At 36.9% G+C, this 14768-nt stretch overlaps 1 protein-coding gene across 1 annotated transcript in view; it reads left to right on the top strand.

Annotated features, from left to right (window-relative positions):
- Nucleotides 1-14768, top strand: part of LOC136763088 (teneurin-2) — a 213857-nt gene that overhangs the window by 174149 nt on the left and 24940 nt on the right. Inside the window, exons 12-16 of the mRNA XM_066716811.1 lie at nt 3211-3357; nt 10653-10863; nt 11948-12067; nt 13239-13500; nt 14282-14549. Of these exons, the coding sequence (XP_066572908.1) occupies nt 3211-3357; nt 10653-10863; nt 11948-12067; nt 13239-13500; nt 14282-14549 (1008 nt within the window). The remainder of the gene's footprint in view (nt 1-3210; nt 3358-10652; nt 10864-11947; nt 12068-13238; nt 13501-14281; nt 14550-14768) is intronic.

The raw sequence follows: 14768 nt of genomic DNA, 5'->3' as shown, positions 1-14768 counted from the left end.
TCATGTGTCCTTCCTGTAAAGCATCTAATAGGACTATGGTTTCAGAAAGTTGTTTATTACATTTCATAGCACAGCATTATCTGCTTGTTTTAAACTACATATTTAATGTATGCAAATATTCTTGTAATGTTTATTTTTAAGGACATTATGTGAAAACATAATTTAACCTTAGATTGGTTACCAAATGAAAATATATTTCTGTATATAATTCTGTATACTTGCATATCCATAAAAGAGACCAGTCCTGCTGGTCTTAAACTACCAATCAATCTTTAGAACAGATATAGTTTACTTTCCAATTGAATTTGAAGCATTACACATAAAGCAGTATGTTGATGAAAGCAAACCTAAAAACAGGCTGCCATATGATTTCAGCTCCTTGCTGTTTTTCCACCTGCATCTTTGGTTTGATTCCTGGAGCAGCCCCCATCCTTTCAATCAGTGCTCACACCAGCATGCTACTGCACGTTTTGAAATCTTAATGGAAGCCTTGAATAGAAAGGGTTAACACACCCCTGTTGGAACAAGCACTCACTAGAATTTCATTTTGGGAGAGAAGACAGATAGTCATGAATCCATTTGGATTTTGTTGTCACACTCATTTGTGTTCCTAGCTACGACACAATTGGCAATTATAATTAAGCACAACTTACAAAAGATTGCTTTGTGTTAAACATATTGAAATAGATCATGCTAGCATCTTGCCACCTTCTGAATAATGTTTACCAGGGCTCTGCTTTAATGGTCTTACGCTTATTGCATTTCAATATTGTCATTGTGTGAATTATTTAGGATTAACACACTCAGCGTACACTTGATTATGAAATCGTTTTAGTTTATTCTGTGATGGAATCTGGGTAATTAAAAGTGTCTTCGTACTTGCTAGTTAATGGAAATGTATGTGGAGAGTGAGATTTTAAAAAATGCTTTAATTTTATAGAAGATTGTGCAGAAGATTTATAATATAATTAATATATTGTCAAGGAAAAATAGTGAGTGAAATGACTTTTGAAAAATGGCAAGGCTTTCCAGTCACAGGAACTATTTGTTCAGAAAGTTGGGTATAGGTATATTTAAATGTGACTATTCTTTCTATAAATAATTGAATCACACAATGTCACTGAATATATTGCTTATTTTAAAACATTGTTGAAGATCTATATACAACTTTATATTAAATTCACTTGTGTGTTTTGCTGAGGTGATGTTTCTGTAACGTGTAATTTGAATATATTATGCGTTTTTTTTCTTTTATGCAGTTAAGGTATGAAACCTTAGTTCCGTAGTATGCTTTTTCAAGATGAAAAATTGGGAAAAAACTGTTCTGATTCATTTTTCCTCTCACTTTTTTCAGGAAACACAGTCCTTCAGTCAGTGCTGCACACTTACAATGCTGGCTTTTCAGGTTACTGACCCATAACCCTAGGGAATTTAATCTTCTTTTTAACATGGATTACTTTAGAGTCAAACAACATTACTTGGGAGAGTTGATTTAATAGTTTCTGAAATCCCACTTTATTCTAGTTAGTATCAAGAAATCGACTTGCCTTTAACATTAAACAATAGGCTTATGCAGCACTAACCAGAGAGAGGGATCAATGCTCAGTATAGATTTTGCTGTCCAAATGGTTCATAAGGATTTGACTGCCTAAAATGGCAACTCCATTTAAAAGGCAATCATTGCTAACTGCTTTTTTCTTCTTAGTTCAATATACGAAAAAATCAATGTAGAGTTACCTTTTAATGTGAGATTCCAAAGTCCCTAGACAATTGAGATTGGATTAATTCAAATATTATTACCTCTAATAAATCCCCTTCTTGTTCTGTGTGTTGCAGTCATAGTGAAAGTAGAGGTGTCTGCATCAGAGCTAAAGGATTTATTTATAAAATGTTTTGGTTAATATACTTTGAGTTAGGAATAAAAATTGACATTTTCTGTTCACTAGTTTGGTTTATATTTGTGTACGTAGAGAAGAATTTTCTTTCTCTTCATATTGAAGTGAAGACTGAATACTTGTAAATAATGGTTTAACCACATACAATGTAGTTTCAGCTACTGAGACTGCAATCATTTTGTCATATTCCAGAAGGAACATTTGAATACTCTAGACATACATGTGCATTGCATTTCATTTTCACATATTCTGTCTTTTGAAACTAAGTCTTTTGACAACATCTTTAAATTCCATTAAACCTTCCAGCACTCATGTTTGATTCAATAATATTTCATATTATAACAGAGCTTGGGACATTGTCAGAATTAAAATGTAAAATTATTAAATATGTAAAAACTACTCAGAATGCACATATATTCTTTTTCATCTGAAGGAGTAGTTTGTTCATTTGCTCTGAAGTTGTAATTCACTGTAATTTATTATAATAATAATTATTATTATTATTATTATTATTATTATTAATAATAATAATAATAATAATAATAATATATACAGATAAAATGGTGACAAAATGTTAAATGCTTTGCGTAAAAGATTAACTAATTACTTATCTGACATTACTTCAAATCATCTTTAAAATTATACACAATAGCAATTTAATCCTTCATGATTGTTTCAATTGTGACAATTGTGACAATTACTCTGTATTTCCATTTAAAAAATGAAAGACAATCATCCAACTGTACTCTGCATAAAAAAAAAAAAAAAGCAAAATCTGTCACTAACTCGCTTTCATTTTTCAGGGCTTAAATGCCCGATGCTCACATCCTCAGAATCCGCGTGCTGCAATGAGATTTTCAATTGGGAGAATGTTACTGTTAGCATATGAAAAAGGACCATTCAACCCATTTATATAGTCTTATAAAATATTCTGTGCTTGGAAAAGTGTCTAAAATGTCATTATATTCAATCAATCTATTTACAATGCACTGCCTCTACCATAGTTTGTCATCTTTGTATGTAGGGCATGTTTGGATTAACATTGCTTTAGAACTCCAGAATGTGTTTCTGTTGCCTAGACATTAGTAGTAGCCGTTTTGTAATGCATGCACATCTTGCGTGTTATTAGATCAGCTAGTCTCAGCACTAATGAACTAATGTCGTGTTTCCTGTTACCAATTGACTACAATATTGGCAGATGCCAAGTGAACACTTCTATAGGTTGTGAACTTGTGTAGTCGTCAGTTTTGTAAGAAACTTTCTCTCTCTCTCTTTCTTTTTCTCTCTGTCTCTGTCTTTTTTCCCTCCTTACCAGATGGCTGCCCTAATCTCTGCAATGGCAATGGGAAATGTACCCTTGGTCAGAACAGCTGGCATTGTGTCTGTCAGACAGGCTGGAGAGGGTCTGGATGCAACGTTGCTATGGAAACCTCTTGTGCAGATAACAAGGATAATGAGGGAGGTGAGAAACACACATCAAACTCCTTATGCCCTTAAGAACTGTAAGCGTTGGGTGGTGTGATCATAATTTAATTTGCTAGGAAGGGAAAAATGTTCATTAGGCTTTTAGCTGATTTATCACTTATTTTTATGATTTTATTGAATTTTGATCTTGAAAAGCACGTATGTGTTTTAATGCCTCAGCCTCACGATTGAGAAAAAGGAGGACATTCTGATTCAGAGGTCAAGATGACTTGTACCTCGATGGGATATTGTTTACTAAAATGAAAAATAACAAGGCCCGGCTGTGTAACAGAGCCCTCAGGAAGATTTGGTGTGTTATAGTGCAGTTGCTCTGTTCTTTGGACGCTGCCAAGATCTTCCCTTGCTTTTCATCAGCAGCAGAACACCTTGGGAAACTCAAGTAGTGGTAGTGGGAGGTTTCAGAAGCAGGAGTTTTGAGCACACTAAATCTAATATTAAATATTTTGGCCTATCTATGATAGCTGTCCACCATGAGGAACATGTTCAATAATTTTCTCAGTCACCTCATTTGCAGATATTTTACAATGTATAGCCTATACAACTTATAAGCCGTGAAGGCAAGGACAAACCTACCTGCTGTACTTTCATTCAGCATTCACAGAAGCATTTAACATGAAATTTGTAGTGTATGTGGTTCAGACTAGATTTCAAGTAGAGTTACAGACATATTGTCAAGTGCTAAATCCACAGCAGCCATGGTTTGAATAGTTTCAACTGTAGTATTTGTAGTCAGATCTTGGGTATACATCAGTATAAAATCTCCTTAACTTGGACAAAAAGCATCCTAGTTTTCAGTGCATCCTCAGTGTCTCCGCTTTAATTTGAGTTCATCTGATATAATTCTAGTGTTTCTTCGGTAGAATTGGAAACAACTGATGAGCAGTAAAGTATAGTATTTCATCCAACCAAATCTGCCAAAAACTAAATGTATAGAGCAGCAAGTTTCTTGGACACCAAAATAACAGCTTCATGTTCTCCCACGTTATCTGTCCTAAATTGATCTCCATGCTGGGGGGGTTTCAGCACAATGGACAATGGAGATCTGAAATTTCCACTTGGAACCATGGCGGGCGTTTGTTCTCAAATTCTGTGATGTCAAGTTTTAAGTTTGAATCCACCGTGTGGCCTGGCAGACACAGTATTGCCTTTTGGCTGTGTCTGTAACACATGGGCCTGAAATTTGGCTCAATTTGATTTGGACTCAGGGAAGTACTTTATGATATATGAATATTAATTCCACGTTACGCTTTTCAGCTGCTGGAGGAAAGTATGCTTTGCAGTGTGTAATAATCATAACAGAATGTCACAACACTGTCAAATTCAAACGATAAGCAACACAAACCTGCTGCAATTACTGCTCTGAACTGTGTCTATTTCTCAAGGTGACATCCTTTGGTCCATATAGTCGTGGGAGTCACATCAGGACTGCTGATTACAGGCTGCTCTGAGTTTGTTGATTGAACACTTTTGAGAATGGGATTTTTCACTGAATCTGCCACAACACAATCAGCAGAAAAGCGGCCTCATGAAGCTGAAATCCAGGCACTGGAAGTTATGAAGAGTCTTTGAGATGCATTTCCCTCTTTTTTTTTTATTACCCACTTGTGTTATAAAACCCAGTACAAGCCATGCTCTGGCCACATCTCTCCAGCTGTGATTAACACTCAAATCAAGGCTACATTTTCTTCCCTGTCTTGGCCAGGTCATTGTCTATAAATAATACTTTGTTCTCAGTGAGTTGCAATTGGTTAATTGATTGTTTTCTAACTCTTTTGTAAGGTTCTGACATCTTATGTTTGTTCTCCTTGGTGCCAAATCTGTTAAACTAAATAGTTTTTTTGTATGGTTGGTTGTTTATCTCTTTTGAGTGCATTGAGCAAAGGTCTAAACGAGTTTTTAAAGGAGTATTGCCAGAAGAGAGGTCTTTTGTGTTTCCCCACTGTTTTTGAGCTATAACACAAAGTCAAGTGTTCATGTTTGAGGGACAATGGCACTTGCTGTGACTAAGCACACTGCCAGAAGGCACCATCAGGATTTTGTCTCCTAGACTTGTGTCCTTGCTGTTGTTAGCAAAGCTATGCCACTCTGGCAGATATCCACAGACTGGAGTGGCCCACAATGTTAATCCAATCATGCAATTGACAGAATCATTTATATTTCCAAAAAGACACAGAAACTAGCTTTGATTAAAGGAAGCAAGAAATAAAGTCTCCTCAAATTTCACATTGTACTGCATACATCCTCTGGGATGTCTTTTGATCAAAAAGTATAAATAATCATATATGTATGTATGTATTTTTAAATTATTATTATTAGAAGGTGGATTTGGTCAGAACTATTTTTTCTTTTGTGCAAATCTTCCCTTCAGAAACTTTTTGAACACCATCCAATATTAACAATCCCCAGCTGTCATACAGAACAGGCACCTGGTTGATTGTTTTAAGATTACAAAGGGACACACACACACAGCAAGAGTAAATTCATTAATTCAGGCAGGAAAATTAATATGTTTATCTGTTTATTAAATCATTCGTAAAGGGATTTTGTTTTAGTTTGTTTACTTAGTGTTGGAAAGAAATTATCCCAAACCCATATTATTTGCCTATTTGCCTGTAAAGGATTGATTGACAATAGGCAGCTTTTTTCTTTTGAGTCACAGATGTAAAGCAGTACATTTTCTCGAAGCCTAGAAATATGTTAGTACATTTTGAAAGATGGATACCAACAATATCCTACAGACTGACGCTAGAATGACATTGCTCTTGGGCTTCTCAGCATGAGAATTTGTGGGTGTAATAAGAGTCTAACCTTATACTGAATGACCTCTTTCAAAACTCCTTTGGATGTCGGAGCCATACATTTATACTGTTGAGTTGTTTTTTTCTCTTTCTCTCGTTCTTTCTCATTTATTTTTTATACATGTGTTCCCTCAATTGAAGTCTGATCTCCATATTTCAGACAAAAAATAGGCATAAGAAGTAAAGATTTAGAGCACATAAAAATAGTAGTTTCAGCTTTCTAATGTCAGTCACTTTTCGATCAGTAAGTATTACACAGTTCATCATATGGGATTTATGCTTAGGTCTATGAATTTATGTGAATGATAAGAGACCACAGAATTTGATATGATTTCCCTTTTGACTTTCATGCGACTTTTACAATTCTACCATTAATAACCGGAACTCCTTAACAGCAGTAAGATACAGCTCTGTATTGCGTCAGTATTTCTTTTGAAATAGAGACAGATATTGGGATCTTTGGATATTTGTTTGTGCCTTACAAACAAGGGACCAATGCCCTAAATAACAATTATTATAACACATAAGACAACAACAGATTCTTTAGTGTGATGTATAGCTGTTTCTTTTTCGTTTTGGTTCATGATGTACTTTCCATCAGATCTGTCTGTGGTGAACAGGTACGAGTGTGTACATTTGTCATGGCCAGAAGGTGGTAGTTGATACTGCTTTGATCTTACTTTTCTCTCTCTTGGCCTCCAGCTTGGCTGTGTTTTTCACCTCAAAGTCTGCAGCCTCATTGCAACAGATCTGCCTCCAGATGTCTTGCAGGCAGATTTGTTGTGATGCTGCTCTAGCCTTTGAGGTGAAGGGATCTCATTCAAAAAGCTTCTCTCTGAGAGCAGGGACTTCTTCAGAGATGTCTTGGCTAGTGATTGACATTCTGTGACCATTATATCTCACGTCCGCCATACTATATCCTGTGATGCTCCCCCCATTTAGATCCTGCAGTCGTCTCACTGCCAAATTAACTAACCATGTCACGTCAACAGTGTATAGAAGGCAATCTAGATTAGCATCGTCTGAAGCACTGAATATTTTGCTATCTCACTTAGATTACCTAGATCCTAGATAAATGGTTGTTTCTTATAAGAGAGATGTGTCTTATAGTTTGCAAAAAAATAAAAATAACAGAAGTGATACATTTTCACATATTTGCCGCTACACTAGTAAATGTGATTTCCAGTGATTGTTTTATTTTTATGTTTAATAAAATAACTGGATTGTGCACTCACTACATAGTATATTGTCCAAGCATGAAAACGTAGATATGAAGACTCCTTGTACCATGAGTTAATCAGTTTTTTGTTCTCATCCTGGTCCCTTAGGAATATTAGTTCGCTTTGCAAAACCGCCAAATAATTCAGCAGAATTGAAGTCAGAGGATGAGAGAGGCTGATGCTTTTATACTTAGAGAGTGGTTAAAAATATATATGTTAAAGAAAGGAAAACCCCATCTTCAAAAGTATGACATAAATTCAGGAAAATATAAAACAATACAAACAGTATTTTTGTGCGTCTGGCACAATTAATCCTATTGGCAGCAAAACAAATTACTAAAACGTTCTTCATGTTTAAATAAAGTCACTGAGAACAGTGTGACTTTCTATTCTGCTGTTCTGCAGATTACAATGTTATAATTGAAAGTCAGCACCTCCTAAGTGTTTGGTGTGCAGAAAACATTAAGTTTTGGAGACTAATAAACTAAATCTTACTTCTCTTTTATACTGACCCTTAGAGAATCAAAACTCCAAGTACAACCATTTTGGTACCTTCTCTATCCCTGGACTGTTGAGTGAAACTTAATGATCACTCTGACACTGTATGACCCTCTCCAATATTGCCTTATTGCACTTCTTGTAGCACAGTATAAGGGTAGACTGAACAATATGAAGTCCTGGTAGATTTTGAATGCATTTTGCATTCAAGTGAAAATGCTTTGCATTTAATCGTAAATACCATGGTTCCTGAAGGCTACAGTCCAGTAGGTTTTATAGGCCTTTTAAATAATTTCCAGTTTAGGAACTGAGTGAAATGCTAAATTGGCCCAATTAAGCACATAATGACTTTAATTAGGTAATGAAGAGATTCACTGGAATTAAAACCCTTAAAGACCCTGCAATCCTTGAAGACTAGGCTTGGCCACCTGAGATATACACTGTGATCATAAGATATACCACTTTAATATTCCATTACTTCTGAAAAGAGAATTCATCACTTGCTTTATTCCTATTAACCGGCTAAATATATTCCCATATCAGATTATTAACATTTTTTCGTTTTTCGATAACTGCTGTTAAATTATGAAATTATTTCAGTCATGTTGTAATTTAAAGTCTTGGAATGTCAGTTTTCTGATGATCATTTAAAACCTGATATAGTATTTGGGTTAAGTACGTGATTTACGAATATATTTGGAAAAGTGCTATTTATTTTGCAATTGTTTTCAACAATATATTGTTAATAACTAATATATATTCATCAAGTACTTAGAACTTTTGTCCTAAAAGCAAGATCAAGGCCTTTAAAATTGTAAATTTAATGGCTAGAGTTTCTGCATGCTCTGACAGAAAACTATTTTAATTTTAAAACAAGTTAGTTAACCTTTTAAAGCAGTGTCAGGTGTCAAAGATTACATTTTCAAAAGTTGCTGTATGTTCTCTGTAAACTCTCTGACATATTGTTTTATAAAAAAAAAAAAAAAAGAAAAAAAAAATGCCAAAGCACTATCTGGAGTGCTTTGCGAAGTATTATATTTCAGATACTCTCCTTTTCACTCAGATCCTGTGCAATGAGAGAGAAGATAGATTGCAGTGACAGGATAATTACACTTGCTGGTGTGAATCCAGTGGTCTTGCTGACAAATAGATTTGATTCTTGTGACTGACAACCCCCAAGAGAATCCAGCGACTGGGGGGAATGGGGTGTTGGCAGGGTTGGGGGGCGGTGGAAATAAAATGGGCTGGTCTAAAGTTCACTTGTGTATGTGTCTGTGATAGAGCTTGAGTGATAAATTGCTTGTGGGTCCATGCAACAGCAGTTAATATGTGTTTTAGGCTCTCCCAGTCCCAGGTGATCTAAAGAATACTAACTAAGACAATCACCTAGGAGATGGTAGGAGGTTTATACATTTGTATTGAGCAGTTGTGAGGTTAAAGGAATATATCTACTTATTTATTTATTTGTTGCTGTTTTTGTTTTATTGATCATCAATCACAAACTGCCCACCAACAGATCTCATGGATGAAAAGTGGGATTGTATGCAGTGTTTTGAGAATTATACAGCTACAGAGATGACTCCAGTGGATGTAAAAGAAAGTTTCACATTGCCGGAGAGATTTCCCCCGATTCAGTTCTCTCCGCTCAGGTTTCTTGCAATGTGATTGGTATCAAACTCTCTGACTTTTAAGTTTGTTACTTACTCTAAGTTTGACATAATACTCACAAGGTTCTTCACATGTGCAATCCTATTAATGCTCAGTGACCTTATTTCCTACGTCATGTAAAATGTGAACTGCAGCATTTATTTGGTTGTTCCAAAACCGTAAAATAACTTTGGCCAGGACGACTTAATATTAATATTTCCACGGCAATCCCATATTCAAAATTCCTTATTTTTTCTGTCACAGACCGTTATGCTGCTTGAAAAAAAATGCTTTGGAAAGGAAGCACACTGACAGACTTGATTATATTGTTGTATCGTGACCTTACAGAAGACTAACACTAAAAAGTCAAAACCTTTCTGTGTCATTTAGTTTACTCTTTTAAGCAACAGTCAATCAATGGTGAATGTTTAGTATTCCCAGGATGTTACTAGTGCTTGTATGTTTAACAAGAAGTGACAATTCCTGTAAGTAGTTACAAAAATATCTTATACAACATTTTACGTTTTTTCTTTGAGTCATATGGTATTTAATCTTCTCTCTACAAACGATCTGGTAGTATCCTATATTTTTTCCACAAGCTGTTACAGTTTCAGAGTACACTGCCCTTGTGCATCCCTCTGTCACACCAGGGGAGTAGGCCAGGCAGTTTTATGTCAGGTTCTTTGTCTTGTACATTCCAGTGGATTAGAAAGTTGCTCCCTTTTTTATTTTTGTACTATCAGTAATTAACCTACTGCATGGAAATGCTATTTAGAGGACACAGAGAAAACAAAAGAGATCACCGAATGACTCGCTTCATTCATCACACGTATTAATTGTTTAACTTGTCAGACAACCATTTACACCAGGTGCCATTCAAAAGCCTCCCCACGGCCCTGAACACTACGATGGTGTGCCCAGTCCTACTACTGAATTTAGACATAGAGACCAACTTTATTATTGCCTCGGAGAAAACTGACGTAAAAGTCAAGGAAATTAATAAATTATCTTTATAACAAAAGTGGCTTGCAGACTATCCTGGAGCATGACAAACCTGACCTGAGCTGCCTTCCCCATGTATGATGTATGCCTGTACTTTGCCTTCCCAGATGGTCTCATTGATTGCATGGACCCAGACTGCTGCATACAAAGCCCCTGCCAGTCCAACCCACTGTGCCGTGGGTCACGTGACCCTCTGCAGATCATCCAGCAGAGCCAGTCACCTTCTCAGAAAGTGAGGTCATTCTACGACAGGGTGAAGATGCTGGTGGGGAGGGACAGCACTCACATCATCCCCGCGGATAACCCCTTTAATGCAAGGTATTGATGCCTTGTACAGCGAGGGAATGTGCACTTTGTCTGGGGGCTCCGTGCGCTTTCATTTTCTGTGCTGCGCGGACGTGCAGACACGAACTGTGTAATGTGCCCCTCTTAAATGGCGTGCTGTTTATTCATTTATTTTATTGAATTGATGTAACTCACATCTGAGCTCCAGCAGGGGTTGTTATTGGGAAAATATGACTAGTGTTGGTGTGGTAATAGAGAAACTCTTAGGGAGGAATGCATGTGTCTTGGATTCCAGTTCGACCTTGGTCACAGCCTTGCAATTTCATTTCCTCTTTTTTATTTTTTTTTTATTTTAAATGCTGACCTCATTCAGTCAGACTCACTTGTGATGGAAAATTATCTCTCTTAACTATAGGCAACCCAAATAACTTGCCTGTAACCTTTCAGACTTAAGCAGACTTTTTCAGGGAAGAGACCCACGAGAATAACTGAAGCAAGCTTTAAGATGTAAGCTGAAATAGAGTATAAAAGAGGAAAGTAAGACATTCATGTCATATGTTATTCCAATCATATTACATTTAACGTAATATTCACTGTCAGCATCCATCTTGACATAGAGATTACTTTGTATAAAGATGATTGTACATTTTTAGAAAGAAGACAAGGTTGACCAGATTTACAGTGAAACAAAGAAATTGCCCTCAGTGATGACACTCTCACGTATTTGATCCTGGAAAGCTTTTATTTATGACTTCTTCCAAAAGATTACACATCATTAATCAGGGACTTACTTCTGAGTTGTAATTTTTCTGGTAATTTCAGAAAGCGACATTCTGACTAAGAACGATTTGAGAAGTGTTTACCAGTTAATTAAATGGGGGTAAAACAGCAAGTGTGGGAGACGAACGTGTAAATAAAAAGATGTTCATCACATTTGCATTTAACTGCCAAACACTGAGGAAAACATAATTTTTGTCACCCCGTGAATTCATCCCAATCATAACAATTGAAAGTTTTGTTGCATAGTAGACAGAGAAAATCATGTGCTGGTAAATGTCACCCAGATGTCACATACATGGATATTTTAAACTTCTGTTTAATTTTTTTTTATCTGCAGTCTCGCGTCTTTGATCAGGGGTCAAGTGTTAACTACAGATGGTACGCCACTGGTCGGGGTGAATGTGTCCTTTGTGAAATACCCTCAATACGGTTACACCCTAACGCGTCAGGATGGGACGTAAGTTGCTTTTACATTTCTTGAATGTCAAAAAAGGGTATTGCACGTTATCCTTTCAAAGATATGTTATGAAACTGCTTCAACCCTAGTTTTTATGTTTAGTTTTTTTTTCCTTCATTAAGGATTAGTATGGCGACAGTACTTTCATTTCTAAATGTCTGAAAATAATTTTAATCATGTTAATCAAAGCACTGGTGAACCTTTTTCTTTTGTGTGGGCTGTTGCAGGCATATTCTCTTGATTTATATATATACATTTTTCATTAACACACTGTACCTGGGATATAATGTACAGTAAATAACAAAACATAAGCCAATAAACATGTTCCAAAATTACAACTTGAATGTTAAGTACCTTTCTTCGCTCTGAATGTGGTAATTACATGATAGGTTAACTTTATTACATATATATAACTCCTCGCTGCTGCTTTCAAGAAAAGAATGGCAGTTTTAATGTTAACGTGAAAAGCCCTACAATTCTAATATACCAATAATTCCTTAATTAAATTAACTTTCAACATCAGCACTTAATTACCAGTTAGCTGCACCGAGTCTCTAAAAGCTTGTGTGTCAATGTGATAATAACCCATCTGAGGAGCATGCAATCATTTTGTTCTATTTACCTGCCCATTTGTGCTCGAGAAGTCGTCTCTCTTTGTTATTAAGATCAAAGGGGAGGATCAAAAAACATCTATAATTTTTTTTAAAAATTAAAAGATGAGTGTTTTACTGCTGCAGGATAATTTCCCAGCTTGTGCGCATTTCTGGAACTCCACTTATTGTCAGTTGCAGATATTTTAAGTGTTTTTTTACGTCAAAACGTAGAAAAACAAAATCTCACAAAGCACTTAATCACAGGGTGCGGAGCTCGTATTTGACCAGGCTAATGGTAGCACACAAGTTATCTTTTGTTCTGGCTGCTGGGTACAGCACAATTTCAGCATTAACTTTCTGGCATTTGCTGCTCAATTAATTGTTTTGTTAATCTGGAATTTTCATGCACAATATATACTAGAGAAGGCAAAAGTATGGTTTCTTTTATTTGTTGTTGTTAGCATATTGCACTTTGAAGTAAATTACTACTGCTGATGATGTTTATAATAATAGACTCCTGTCCCTTCAGATAAATATAGTTGTTTCTTCTAAAGGATTTCCTCTCTGTCCTCCTCCAGGTTTGACCTGATCGCCAACGGTGGCGCCTCCCTGACACTGCACTTTGAACGTGCGCCCTTTATGAGCCAGGAGCGCACGGTGTGGCTGCCGTGGAACAGCTTCTACGCCATGGACACCATGGTGATGAAGACTGAGGAGAACACCATCCCCAGCTGCGACCTGAGTGGGTTTGTCAGGCCAGACCCCATCGTCATCGCCTCGCCACTCTCCTCCTTCTTCAGCTCCCAGCCCGGACAGAAGTCCATCATTCCCGAAACACAGGCAAGGTCCTCCTCTCTTCTCCTGGTGTGGGCCCCCGAGCTGCACACCGACAGAGACCCGCTTTACTAGACTCCTGATCTCGGAAGATTCCGGAGAGGGTGACTAAACAGACCAATTAGGTGAAAAATGATGCATGTTTAGCTGAGGTCTCCAGAGCTTAATAACTCAGCATCTTCTGTCTTCAACTTGTTATAAAGGGATTTGGCAAGGCAGAGAAATTGGATATTACTGCTTTGCCCTGTATTCTCTTTCACCCACCGGAGGATTGTGTTGGGGAGGTGGAGTTGTAAACGAGTACTCCCACCTGGGAAGAAATTCAGAGTAGAACTACATTAACGTACTTGCTTTACAAAGTATCCAAAAGCAGCTGGATTTGTTTTGACAGCTGAAGTGAAAATCTGTTCTCTACAACGAAAGTTTAGTAAAGAAGACAATCGAGGGATATACACACGTGTCTTTGTGTTTTATTAGTGAGATCTAAGAGGTTTAATGAGATGAACTGGCTAAGCATCACTTCCTGCACCCTCTGTTTCCCACTGGATTCACACTTATTTATCAGAAGCACGGCAGATATGCTCCTCATTAAAAAATAATTAACTTATACCTCAGATAATAAAGCTTTTACGAAGCCAGAGCAGGCAGGATGCCATTGAAAAATACATTTTGAGGAAGAGAAGGAAGGACCTTACCACACTAAAAGAAAAACTGTATAAATTAATGATTAACTACTCTCGTGCTAACTGTTGGCTTTCTCACCCTTCTGTATAATTCTCTCTTATAGGTCCTTCATGAACAGATTGAAATCCCTGGCACCAGTTTAAAGCTCTGCTATCTGAGCTCCCGCACCTCTGGTTATAAATCTCTCCTGAAGATCACCATGACCCAGGCAGTAGTCCCTCTCAGTCTCATAAAAGTCCATCTGATGGTAGCAGTAGAAGGACACCTTTTTCAGAAGTGGTTTCATGCTTCTCCAAACCTGGCATATACGTTCATCTGGGATAAGACGGATGCCTACAGCCAGAGGGTCTATGGGCTGTCAGAGGCTGTTGGTGAGTTCACAAAAAATAAGAGAAGTATCAGTGATGCATTTCATTACCATAGATTGACCTGGTCTCGTGGTAGGTATGAATATCAGTCTTCCTGCACATTTCTCCATATCCTAGTCTAAATCAGTGGTTCCCAACCCTGGTCACGGAGGACCCCCACCTTGCTGGTTTTGTTCCAACCGAGCTCTCAGTTAGTTAATTGAACCCTTAATTGAAGTAATA

Source organism: Amia ocellicauda, chromosome 11 (genome assembly GCF_036373705.1).
Source record: "Amia ocellicauda isolate fAmiCal2 chromosome 11, fAmiCal2.hap1, whole genome shotgun sequence".
Taxonomy (NCBI): domain Eukaryota; kingdom Metazoa; phylum Chordata; class Actinopteri; order Amiiformes; family Amiidae; genus Amia; species Amia ocellicauda.
Note: the sequence above shows the minus strand (reverse complement) of the source record. Positions and strands in the feature narration are given on the sequence as shown.